The sequence below is a fragment of the Elgaria multicarinata genome, chromosome 2, assembly GCF_023053635.1.
Source record: "Elgaria multicarinata webbii isolate HBS135686 ecotype San Diego chromosome 2, rElgMul1.1.pri, whole genome shotgun sequence".
NCBI lineage: Eukaryota > Metazoa > Chordata > Lepidosauria > Squamata > Anguidae > Elgaria > Elgaria multicarinata.
The window spans coordinates 141,211,899-141,225,693 of NC_086172.1; the positions used below are offsets into that span (position 1 = coordinate 141,211,899).

Genomic DNA, 13,795 nt, shown 5'->3' on the forward strand with positions numbered 1-13,795 from the left:
ATTTATGAGCATTTATGAGCATTCAACAGTCTTCCTTTTTACATACATATGGTAAAAGCTATAATAAAATTAACAAATGGTAAGACCATTCTTAATCATTGAAGAAGAATGTATTTTTAAAACTTCTGTTAAATAAGCCATTCTGCTTAAATACTTGCAAGAAATGAGAACAAAGATTTTCTCAACAAAGTTTTTAAATTTTGAAGCTGTGTCATTTCTTTTATTTTTTTAATGAATGAGAATTGACTCGAATATAAACATTAATAATCAACTAACTGTTCTCTTCTGTGTTCATGAATTCCACATTACTTGCTATGTTTAAATGACTGTTCTGGGGCAATACTAGTATTTATGGCCATTTCTACACCAGCCCGAAAATGAGGGCTGGTCACGGCCGGGTCCCTGTGCATCGTGGGGACACGGAGGGATGACAAGCATGTGTGTTTCCCAGGGATTATTTACCTGATTCCCGAGACCATGGAAGATGTGTGGCTGCCCGTCCTGGCTTCTTCCCTCCTCCCTGCAAGTAGCGGGGAGCAGTATAGTGAAGGAGACAGGCCGGGAGGAATTGGGGGTGGGTAGGGGGAGCGGGATTTCCCCCACACACACTTACCTTTCGCTGGAGCGCGAGTTTGCTCCAGCTCCTGTAACTTAAAAAAATGGCTGCCTCCACTCACACAGTGTCCCTCCTCCCATTCCGGGCATTGCGCTGGCCAAGGATGATCCTGGAAGGAGGTAAGTCTGGGATTATTCCCACTCCCTCCCTCTACACCTGTATGGTGTAGAGAGGGCCAGAGTCAACTCTGAAGTAAGTCCCCAATGAGGTCAATGGGACTTACAGGTAAGTGGGTATATGATTGTAGCCTTAAACGTTTAACATTATAAATGTGTTGGGACTTCCTAATGAAAATGCATATCAGAATATATATTCAGTTTAAGAAAAAAAAATACTCAGCAGCAACAGATATATCTGGGTTTATGTGCTTGGCATATAAATGCACTTTGAAGTGGAGTGTTCATCTCAGTAAATGATTTCCCGTGTGGGGGGATTGTTTTAATGATCAATAACTGGCTGGTTTTGAATGTTCTTTCCTGAGCACTGGGTTTGCATGCCCATCTCCCCTCAGGTGCCAGCTTGGATGCGTCATTTGTGGCTTGCATAAACTAGTATTCCATTTTATATCTGATCCAGACAAAATAATCAGGTCCCTCCCTCACCCTGTTAGATAACTGGCATTACTGATTTTCAACTCCTCTCCCATTCAGTTATGTGTTCAGGGATGTTAGACTTCTATGCCAAATTAAACTTGCTTGGTCTAGACCTTTTAAATCTGGGTATGTTAAACCAAACTGAAGCTTTCAGGGTCATTAGAGAAAGAACTTTAGATGTTGAGTATCAGGAACTCAACAGTGTAGCAAATACCTCGTGCTCCCCACTACAATTCCATCTGCCTGTTAAGCCTGGTAAAATGGCACCTTACTTACAGCTGCTGTACAATCCGCAATTGAGAAGAGCGTTTATGTCAGCTAGGTGCAATGCCCTTCCCTCTGCATTACTAATGGGGCGGTTCAGAGGTATACCATATTCAGCCAGGTTATGTTTATGTAGTGGGGGTTGTATTGAGCGAGCGGGGGGGGGGCTTCAGAACGCGCCTGCCTAGGGCGCAATATAGTTTGGCGCCGGCCCTGGGCAGGAGCCATACCAAGTGGGACATAGTAGTATGAAAGCAGTATATGGTATGTGACAATGGGCCCAAACAGTTGTCAGTGTACTTCAATACCTCTATAAAGCCGTAGTGTGGCTCCTGCCTTTTATATACCGCTTTCATAGTGCAATATCCTGCTTGGCATAGATTTGTGTAGATCTGGCCTTTGTCTCACTTATTAGCCACCTTGGCTACCTTTAGTTTTTGGAAATGGGAAGTTTTATTATACTGCAAATGAATAAGGGATAGACCAGGACAAAAATACTTTCCTCTGGCATCATTACTAGTATGATGAATCTTACATAATTTAATTTAAAATTCAGCAAGTGGGCCTATTTAAAATATATATCTTTTTTAGCCTTTATTTTTAACAAGTTCAGGAAATGAAACTGAATTGTTTTTAGGATCGACAGCTGGCTACATAATGCTTAAGGCTGATTTTAACAGTATGTGACAGTGAATGGGGAGGGAAATTAAGAGTTAATTTGTATTCATAGTAACCAGTGGACAAAACACTGATCAATACTCATTCTCCCTCTCTCTCTATACCCTAACATGCTTAATGAATTTTTGTCTGATACTAACCAATTACTGTTACCGATGAGGAAATGGATGTAGTGCTGAGTCAGCATATTCTGAGGTCCAAATCCTGTGTGAGTGGAGGGGTCTTTGAAAAGCTTGCTGGCTCATGCATGGAGGGTGACACACAGATCCTGTACTTTGCATGAAGGGGCAGAACATCAGGAGAATGATTCACGGATAAAGGCGTTATTATTGGTACTGCACTGTTGAAAAGGTTATGTGTTCGTGAGAGTGATATATACAGCAAGGGAAAGTATTACAGGGGCATTGTACAGCACTATGTACATTGATGGTGCTATATAAATAAATAATAATAATAATTTACCCAACTATTTCTGGCAGGATTTTTGTGTATGGTTCACCTTGGCTTCTAGTTGTGTGGGCACCATGTGTTTGGGCAGTTATATGAAAATAAGTGTAAGATATAAATTGCAGCTATAAAAAAATATTCTGTTGAACTTATCCATTCACTGAAGTAAGATGGAGAAGAGATGCCGCTGTAAAAAAAAAGGGTAGCTTTCCCTTGAGGTTTTTCTTTTTGTTGTGGTTATATCTCACCACGAACTATTTTTCTGACTTGATGTTTTTGTTTTTTAGATGCCATGTTTTTATATCACGTATAGTACCCATCAAATGTCATCTTAGCAGATTGCTGCAACTGAGATATATAAATAAATACTGATAGGCTCCATTTTTATCAGCCTTTAAGGGAACATTTAAAACTTATTTCCTTACAGCTATCCTTTTCATTCTGCTATTGGTCTCAACACTGTTGTAATGTTGCTGCAGGATGCCTCTGTTTAATTTTATTGTGATTGTGTATCGTGATTAATGTCTTTTATATTATCATACCTGGTTTTTGTAAGCTGCCTTGTGAGAACATTTTCTGAAAGGTGGGATACAATTTTCTAAAACAAATTAATAAACATAACTAAATCTATAGGGTTGCCTTTTACTGAATTGGACAAATGGTGAGTCAATACAGTTCTGATTTAAGAAAAGAAAACCTGTTTCATCTGAGCAATATGGATGCTTAAAAACATTTAGCACCAGGATATAATAGTGCATTAGGAGGATACCAGAAACGGCTGTATTATCCTGGCTGGTTGCTTAGTTTATTAGGGCGTTCAGCAGCTGAAACACTTTGTTGCCTGCCTAAGTCTCAGAATTCAGTAGCTTGGTTTGTAAACCTTTACTTACTCTTTCTCTAAAGTCTTTGGTGATTTCTCTGATTTGAGCTGAGCAATAATACTCTCAGCAAGACGGTGGCTGTTTTCTGTTCAAAGAAGTACTCGACGTGAATCAAGCTCATATTCACCCTAGCTTCCCGGCATGATTTTATAGATTGGTGTAGAGATGACATGACAGTTTGCCTTGTTCTGCCAAGCAGAATGCTAGTGGACGGAGAGAAGGACAAGGAGGAGGAGCCTGGCTTCCCTAAGACTAGTATGAAGAGTGACAACACTGGGAGGACACTCTCTGATGATGCCAGTTCTCTCGGGAAAGTGTGTGAGATTTCTGTTTTCTTTTTGTAGCTTAGGCAGCTGGATTATGGCAGCTTTTGATTTTGTTATGCAACTACAAAATGAATTAGGTGTAATTATCCAGTAATTTCTCTATGCAGCAGTGTATTCTTTCAAGCAAATGTGGCATTTAGAGAAATAGCTAGGAAGCTCTGGCTTGGTTAGTAAGCACTAGACTGTTTTTATTCTGTTTGTTAAGAAAATTTGACAAAGTAGAAATATATAGTTCTAATATTCTTGATTTGTGTATGTACATGTGTGTGTATGGGTATGGGTATACTTGGCAGTGATTCACTGTGGCTTTCTTAACGGTATAAGTAGAAAGGATTTGTCTTTATTCTAATAGCTGCCAACATAGCACAGTGGTAGCATGGGAGAGGCACTGTGCAGATTCAAGAGTGTGATAAGAGAAAGCAGGTCAGTCATTACCAAAGCTGATGAGAATCAGAAGGATCCCTGCCTGCTTCGGAATTGAATTTGCCACCTTCTGCATTGGACCTGGAAGGTTTTTTAAAACTTATTCATACAGAAGCATTTTCTAAAGATGTGGGTTAGCGCTTAGTGTTACTTTTCATGTTGAAGCACATTGAGAATGAGAGTGCCTTGGAGAGTATACAGAAGGAGTCGATATTAAGTAGAACAGCCACTGGGCACTTGTGTGCAGTTGCTTCCTGGGTTTTTGCTAGGTATTGATCACTGGGGAGTAATTAGTTTGCCTGTGAGCTATGCTGATATTGGCAATAATAAATTTCATGGGCCTAATCAAAGTCCAGCTTTTAGAATGCAATAATTCCGAGGATATGCTGAAATAATAACATATTGCTCATCATCAAAATTGTACAGGGAGAAAATAACAATTGAGGATGGTGTGATTTCTCACTTCTCAAATGCGGAATATTTTTTTCAAATTATAAAGTGGTTTGGTGCAATGTGGAGCCATGAAACTCAGGCCTAATCTACACCAAGCAGGATACTGCACTATGAAAGCAGTATATAAGAGGCAGGAGCCACACTACTGCTTTATAGCTGTATTGAAGTGCACTGACAACTATTGGGGGTCCTTGACACATACCATATACCATTTCATACCACTATACCCTGCTTGGTGTGGCTCCTGCCTTTTATATACCACTTTCATCCTGCAATATCCTGCTTGGTGTAGATGTGACCAAAGACTGGATGGTAGTACTGGTCACATGAAGGTTGACAAGCACACATACGGCCATGCTTTCACAAGATTTTAAAAGTTGTAATGATTATATTAGTCTGTATTCCTTAATACTTTAAAGGCTGAGTGTATGGGATTGTGCACCTAGGCTCTTATAAAAGTGACAAGACAGGCTATTGAGAGAAGCAAGGCTACTGACCTTCCCAGAAAACCCTTGATGTGCTCTTCCTTTTTGCCTTAATTTTATTTAGTCCTTCGATAGCTGTGTACTCCCTTTCCAGTGCTGAAGCATAGATCTCCACTGACCTTTTTTCTTTTCTGTTTAGAAGGACCGAGCACCCCAAAGCTCTTCCACCTTCACTCCCAATCAATTATCTGAGGCCAGGATATTGCATATTGTCTTTGAATGGGGACATGGGGGACTTTATATATAACCTTTACCTATAGTTAGTACAGCCATTCACTTATTGTTGGGATCAATGAAAATAGTATCTCCTGCACGTACTACTTAAATATTTATATATAATTAAATCCAACCTTTCCTCAAATAGTTCAAGGTGGCTTCCAAAAGAAAGAAAGAAAGAAAGAAAGAAAGATTTGTTTTGTTTTAACATTTAACGAGTTTTGGGCAGCTTAAATTTGGTTTGGTTATACCAAATGTGGATTTCCATATGATGATAACAGAAGCACTACACAGGCATTATGATAGCCTCCCCTGCCCCCATGTCTTGCACATGCTGGCTCTTGCTCTGACCTTCCCAAGTTGAGTGGTAACTTTTGAAGAGGGACCCTAAATGCAATTGGCCAAACACTTAGAGTCCTCCATGTGATTGGAAACCATAATAGTTAAGGGTTGCTGATCACAGGGATGATTTGAAGCATGTTCAGCTGAATGCACATAGAATCCCACTTCAGACTTTCTCGCTGAGTGCAGGAAGATGGGGTATGGAGCAGGTGCTTGGGTTGATCCCATATGCACATGGGTTGATCCCATATGCACAGATCCACTCTTCCCTCTACAGCTTCAGACAGTAACACCTGAACAGGGCTATAGCAGGTTGGTACAAATGTTGTAGTCCTGCCTCATATTCTCCTGGACTCCTTGCCATTGTGCTTGCTTAGTTCTTCATTTTCCGATTTACCAGATGACCCTATATTTTCATACGGGTTTTGTATTTGAACTCAAGGTGCTTGCATTTAGAGAGGCGAGCACCTTCATGCTTAAAACTCTTGAAGTCTTATGACTGAGAACACAACAATATAGCTAAGAGAATAAGTCTCTAACATTTAATCGCCTTTGGCTGTACCTTGTTTTCTACAGTCAGAAAACACTCACACTAAATGCAGTGAGGATTTCTGCCAATTTTAGAGACACCAGTATATCCTAGTATACATGGATAAAAATGCTGAGTAAATGAATAGAAGTGGTATATTTAAAGTAAATAGTAGTTGTAACATTCTCTTGTTAACTTGAAGCCATGACTGCAGTTGGTGGGGTGACCAATATAGGAAGCTGTCTTTTACCAGGTCACACTATTTGTCCATTTAGGGCAGTGTTGTCTCTTCTGACCAGCACTGGTTCTCTGGGATCTCAGGCAGAGAGTTCTTTTCCCATCACCATTCCATAACTGGAGATGTCACAGGTTGACATTGGGATGCCTGCATGCAAAGCGTGTACATCTGGTTGGCTGTTATATGAAACAGGATACTGGACTTGATAGACCTTTGGTCTGATACAGCTGGGGTCTTTTTATATTATCTACTACTGAGCAAAATTCTGATTATTTGGATTGGGACAATAAGTTACAATTACATCATTCTTGCATTTTTGTATTCTTGAATTCCTTGGCGTTTGTTATCCAAAGCCACCCTTGGTATCCAATCTGTGCCCAGGTTTCAATGAAATCTCAGCTTTCATTCAGTCAACCCTTCTCCTGAAAATTTCTCACTCTTATGACTATGAAAATAATCAAAATACAATGGTGGGTATAATCTTAGAAGCTAGAGGCTGGGATGGTGATGTGATTTGTTTTTAGTTGGGGGCATGACTTTATTGCCCTCAAAATTCCTTGCCCTCATCACAGCCAGCAGGAATAAAATGAATTATGCAAACCTGCTTAATTTGCATGGTTTGTACAGATTGCAGATCTCCTTGGAGTTAAATTTGGGTTATATTTATGAAGAGTTTTTATCTTGTTCTTTGTACATAAAGCCTGTTTTGAGGAAGACGTGAGTATGTGCCTAAGCAGGTAGTGCAATGGGATATATTATTAGTGAGCCAGTTTGGTGTGCATTTGGGATGGGTGGGAGAGGATACTTCTAACACTTTTTATACTGCTTGTTTTGTACTTTGAATGGTTTTAGTTTTTGTGAACCGCCCAGGGATCTTCGGCTATTGGGCGGTATAAACATGCTAATAATAATAATAATAATAATAATAATAATACAAATTCCTTTCTTTTCTTTCATATGTGCAGCAGATTTGGAAAGAATTATGGTCTAGAGCTCCCAATGTTAGCCATGGAAGTTGCACTTTCCCCCATCAGGCCCCAGGACCTGGATTCTGTAGCTGCTGATGCATCCCCCATGGTCATCAACATGACTCCCACCACCGAGCGAGATGACGGAGAGGATGAGCTGAAAGACCTTGATCCCGGGCAGCAGTATGAAAAGCCTCCCCCTCTCCACACAGGAGCTGACTGGAAGATTGTTCTCCACTTGCCTGAGATTGAAACGTGGCTCCGGATGACATCCGAAAGGGTCAGGGATCTGACTTACTCAGTGCAGCAAGACTCGGACAGCAAGCATGTCGATGTGCATTTGGTGCAGCTGAAAGTAAGCTTCCATATTACTATCTACCTGTTATGTATCAACTTTAAGATATCCGACAGATGGTTCGTTTGCAGGTTGTAATGATGAGGAAGGAGAAATGTATATAGAATAGTTGTTTCATTGCATTTACTGAAAATCTCTTTCCTAGAGACAAAGACATATCTACCATCTGGCTAACTGATGTAATGGTGAGTGGAGCTCTGCTGTGGGGCCCAGTCTGTAGGAAGAAATCAGTAACTCCATGGTGAATACAGGCAGCTGTTTCCAAAGAGATAACTAATTGTAATGATAGAATTCCCCCCAATATGTGGATAGACAATGAAGGTTAACTCTCTGTTAGGGCCCAAAGTGCAGAACTTCAGGGCCAGGGGCCAAATCAAGCTCTCATGGGTTCCAATTCCTGGGTTCCCCAGATAGCCACATTCATGTCTCCTAACCACTGATAACTGGGTGGTTTCCTGGCTTTTCTGCAGTATTTCCCCAATCTAAAAAGTTGAAATGCCTCCCCTAACCTCACGGCTTCTCTAAACGAGCAATTTATTGCATGCTCATAATTGGCCAATCACTGAGGTTTTGGGGTCAATTTCATGACATCCAGCTGAATCCTCCAGAAATCCCGGGATAAAAGAAATACTTTTAAAGTGATAATAGCTGGGAAACAGCAGGATCTTCCACTGCTATATGGTGCTGTCTCAATGGAACTGAATGAAGGGGAAGTATTCAATTCAAACCTCTTGCCTCTCCTCTCCTCCTGTGTAATTCAGACCATAACAATCACACCAAAGAACCAGGAAGCACAAAGGCCCCAGGTAAACAATGCAATTTCCGTTAATGTAGAGATACTCTTAGTTATTGGCAGTGATAACTTTAAGCCAAAATATGCTGGTATTTTTGTGTGTGTGTGTATTTTGGGCCTGCCCCTTTTGCCTTTGCCCTGGATCCTTCCTACCACTAGTAGAAAAGCCCAAAACATTCTCTGAAATGGAATTTAGCCCCTGACTGAAAGAGGTTCTGCACATCTGCTTGATGTGATAATATGTCTGTCGTAATTTGGTATATAAATATATCCAGCCAATGGCAAGATGGAGGTAGTTTTTGTACTTCCTCAAAGGGCTTGTGCTGCTAACTCTTATCATGTATGCAACCTGCTTCTGGGTGGTTGAACGAGGTAATGCTGGATGATCTGGAGTTTGTATCAGCATTATACCAAATTATGCATGCTGAATTGTCTGTTGGTCTGTGCAAGTATGCTAATCTAAGACTACATAACCTATCCTAACTCATCTGCCCAAATCTATAGAAAAGCCTGGATGCATGTATGGATCTAAGGATTGCAGCTCTTTGCATTTCCACAGATGAGTGTAACAGAATATCCACTACATGTAGGAATGGTCTCTGTTTTTTCAGGCCGGTTTAATTTAATCAAAATTCTTCATGTGGTGGGCAAGGTTCTTGTCATATTTTAGATCTTGCAGACCACAAGGACAGCTTGATAATCTAAATAGAAGATCATGAATCCAAAAAGTATAACCTATATATATCCAGAACAAATAGGTAGATATGCCCCTTCTTTGGTTCTAAAATCTGTGTCTTTTACCACCCACCCACACCCACCCACACGTGTGTGTGTGTGTGTGTGTGTGTGTTCAGAACAGATCCACTAAAGAAGGCATATATCTGGATCTTCACCTATACAATGTACTTCGTTTAGGGCTGGGATGTCCCTTAGATGGACATAATTATTTCTGCATGTTCATTGCAATTTCCTTCCATTTCCCCCCAAGTGCATTGCATCAAAGTTTCTCCAAGTACTTGTCATGGCTTGTTAGAAGCCACAGGGTGCTCTTTTAGGAAGAGAAGGCACCTACTGGATGAGCAACGCTCAGTACACAGATCTTTGGATCTGAGCTTAATCATTTGGACCTATGGGGATAAAGGCAGATTTTGCATGCAATTGTATTGATTACAATTGAGCTACCTGTTCAGTTAAAACTATATGCTTAATAGTTGTGTAGAAAAGGGAATTTCAGCAGGTGTCATCTGTATGCATGCAGCACCTGGTGAAATTCCCTCTTCATCACAACAGTTAAGGCTGCAGGAGCACTGCCCTCTTTTGTATCTAGTATAGCTAGTATACTAGAGGGACCAGCTAGTATAGCTAGAGTGACAGAAGAGGGCAGCGCTCCTGCAGCTTTAACTGTTGTGATGAGAGGGAATTTCACCAGGTGCTGCATGCATACAAATGACACCTGCTGAAATTCCCTTTTTTAAAAACCACTATTAAAGATACAGGAGTCCTGTCCTCCTTTCCATATGCTTACCCTATTAAAACTTTCTTTCAAACTCCCCAAGTTCCCCTGTTAAAAATAAATTCTGGCTTGCCTTCAATGTGATGTGACAAGTTTCTAGATTCAGGGACTTCCTTGCGTGGAAGACAATTTTAAAAATGTACTCTTTGGCATTTTAAAAGATGTGCAGTTCAGAAAAGCCTCTGTGATGAATTTGCTGACTATGTAGACCAGTCCTTTGATGCAAAGATAATAAATCTAATGGCATATTCTTCAATACAAAGGATGGTATCCAATTAACTCTTCCTGCTGATGGAATGGCTTCTGTCAGTGGAATGGAGAGGGGGGCAGGTCCTTCCTCTCCTCTGCAGCCTCTCACACCCCCTCAAAATTGGTACCCTCTGAAAAAGGTTTTCAGAAGCATGGGGTAAGAGAGGGTAGTCCACTTGCATAATGAGGGATTTCTCCCAAATGTTTTTATTTATTTTTAACTCATTATATCAGGGAGTCTCTTTGAAATGCATTATTTAAAATGTATGAGGGATATTTTGAAGAAATTCATGAGCAAGATGGATAAGAATTTCTTCTCAAAAGTAATGTATGGGTTTGTTCACTGGAGTATATTAAATATGCATTTGAAAACATATGGTGCAAATATGTATTTGAAAAAATGTGGCCAACCAACTGTCGACCAGGGACCAACATAGCAGGGCATGGTGCAACATGCCATACAGTATCCGAGGCAGTAAGTCTGTGTGCACTAGTTGCCGGGGAACATGGGTGGGAGGGTGCTATTGCACTATGCCCTGCTTTGTTGGTCCCTGGTTGACAGCTGCTTGGCCACTGTGTGTAAAGAGTGCTAGACTAGATGGACCCTCAGTCTGATCCAGCACGGGATTTCTTATGTTCTTAAATACTGGACCAGAAAAGCAACTACATTTTGACTTCAGAACTTGATTTCTTTGAAACTCAGATGTTGCTTTCTTTACAAGTTTGATCAGAGAGTGTAAAAATAATTATATCAGTTGTGGCGGCAGATATTGGGGGATCTGTCAGGCTGATTTAAAGCTCTATATGGCTTGGGAGCCAAATACTTGAAGAGGTGCCTACTCTCATCTCAACCTGCCAGTTTGTTAAGACCTTCCGCCAAGGCCCTTCCCCATATATCTCTTCCCTCAGAGGTACAAAGAATGTCTGCAAGGCAGTGGGCTTTCTTGGCAGCTTAGCTCCGGTTATGGAAGGCTTCCTAAAAGTGGTTTACTGGGGCCAACGCTGAGATCACTTAGGCACTAAGCTAAAATATTTGCTTTAATTTATCAAGGCATTTTAATAGTTTTGTACTGATTTAACTGTATATATAATAAACACATTTACCGAAAGTAAATCCCATTGAATTGAATGGGGGTTATTTCTGGGTAGGCACATATAGGATCACACTGTTAGACTTCTTTACAGTTTTATCTGCTCTTTTCTTGTTCTTGTATTTGTTTTATTCTGAAAGCTGATATGATGAAGGGTGATATATAACTGTAGATAGAAAGGAGACACAGAAATGTGTCAAATGAATGAATAGCATTTGTACTGATCAGCATTTGTACTTTTTTGGTTGGGCATCCTAAAGAGAAAACTAAAGAATGGCAAAATTGCATGATGTAAACCCCAACATGCTCCCTATAAAGTATAATCAACCTGTTAGTGGTCTGCTTTCACTCCTCCCTGTTAAGTATAGAGGTTGCTTCTGTTATTGTGAAACAAAGTCATATTGCAGATTGCCTGCTGCAGAATGTGTCTCAGGGCCTTGCTAGACGAGGCCTTAGCGCGCCTTGAGAGCCGGTTTCCCTGCTGTGCTTCCACATGGCGCACAGGGGAATCCGGCCCCAGGCTGCACTGAAGCCTCCTCTAACGCGCCATAAGCGAAGTCGCTTATGGCGCGCCTTTTCCCCAGCCCCGGCCTGAGGCGGGGGCTGGGGAACGTCTAGAGACTTCTGTGGCTTTTTGCAGCTACTCGCTTACTCGCGAGTAGCCACAAAAAGCCGCGAACCTGGCACAGCGCTCATACGAGCGCTGTGCCCATCGGCCCGGGGGGGGAGGGAAGAGAGGGGCAGGGGGAAGGCCGGACCCGGGGATGGCAAGGGGGGAGGGCGGGTGAGAGAGAGAGCACCGCCCGCCGCCGCCCGAGCAAGCAGGCGAGCGGTGCCACCAGGGCAAGGCCGGGGACAGGGAGGGGGGGCTTCGTTTTTTTTAAAAAACGGACTTACCTGGTCCGGAGTCTTTGGGCCGCACGTGGCCCCTTTAAACTTTTTTTAAAAATGGCGGACGCTGCAGGGATCCCGACGTCCCTGCTCGTCCCGCGTCTGGAAGCCGGGGCGGCACGCGCTAACTTCAGCGCGCCGTCGCCCCGCCTCCCTGCCGGCTTATCCCGGCAGGTCTAGCAAGGCCCTCAGTCATACCATTTGCTTCTCTTATGTGATCCAAAGGTTAACAGAATGATATCTCAAGAAAGAAAACTCATAGCCCAAAAAATGGTTTTGGAGGTGCATGATGTAGTTCCTTTTCTGACCATTAACAGTCAGACCTTGCCACTACTGGGATGGGAGATTGATTTACGTCACTCAAAGCTCTATGGAGTGGGGAGGCTACAAGTGTAATAATCAAATCAACCCGCAGCTTTACAGCGAAGTAATAAATGTTTCCTGTTCTCAGAATGAAAGTTATGCAGTGGATTACTTGATGTTCATGTGCAAGGATTAGTTTTACAAGAAGACAAGGAAGAATTAGCCCCTGTTAAAAAATAAAGAAACAAACAAATAAGATCCTCACAATTCAAGAACACAAAGCAAGCAAGGGATAACCAGACAGAAGTGTTGAGAACCAAGAAACAACATATAATTCTCTTTGCTCTCTGTTAATATGTATCAACATGAGGCCTTTCATCAGTGTGGAGTCCTGTGTACACACAAGCCTAATCTCCAAAATCATTAAGCCCTGATTTGGACTTCTAATTATACTGTGGATTGGTCTTAAACTTGTATGACTCCTTTTGTCTGTGATCCTTTTCTAACAGACTTTAGTTATGAAAGTCTGAAAAATTGGAATAGCTCTGTCATGATTGTTTAGAATTTGAATCAGAAGCTTTCTGGTCTGTGCAATGAGTCACTCAAAATTTGTGAGTGAAGACAGACGAGGCAATATTGCTTCCCCAGCCTCCAGCATGGGCCTACCACCACTCTCCCAGCAGCTTACTGGTTCCTCCTGACCTAGACATAGTCCATAGGCTCACAAAAATGAAACAAAAACAAATAGCCATAACTACAATATTCATGCAGTTACAGTTATTAGCATATATCAATAATTAAATAGTTTGTTTTTTACCTGGCTTTGCTATCAATACTTCCAGCTCAGGCAACAGTCAAACTTTGATCTTGCTATTGGCTCCCACTCAGTCTGCCCCCGTCCCAGTCTGCTGCTTGGTTGCCTTTTGTTGCAGTTCCCACCCTACCTGCCCAGCCTGAATTTCTAATGCCTGGTCTACACATATAGCAGAATAATAATAATAATAATAATAATAATAATAATAATAATAATAATAATAATAATAATAATTTGTTACCCTCCTCTCCCTCTGGATCAAGGCAGGGTACAACACAAATGCAATGAGTTGGCAGTGAGAGCCCCTTTCAGTTGTTAGGGTTCTTC

The 13,795-nt window shown here is 41.5% G+C and overlaps 1 protein-coding gene across 2 annotated transcripts in view; it reads left to right on the forward strand.

Moving 5' to 3' along the window:
* Positions 1–13,795, forward strand: part of AKAP6 (A-kinase anchoring protein 6) — a 314,138-nt gene that overhangs the window by 45,201 nt on the left and 255,142 nt on the right. Inside the window, exons 1-2 of one of the 2 annotated variants that reach the window (XM_063117791.1) lie at positions 3,750–3,793; positions 7,460–7,814. In XM_063117791.1, coding sequence (XP_062973861.1) covers positions 3,771–3,793; positions 7,460–7,814 — 378 coding nt within the window. In that variant the 5' untranslated portion in view covers positions 3,750–3,770. Of the gene's footprint in view, positions 1–3,749; positions 3,794–7,459; positions 7,815–13,795 lie in introns of those variants that run through there. The other variant, XM_063117789.1, reaches the window with a different exon arrangement.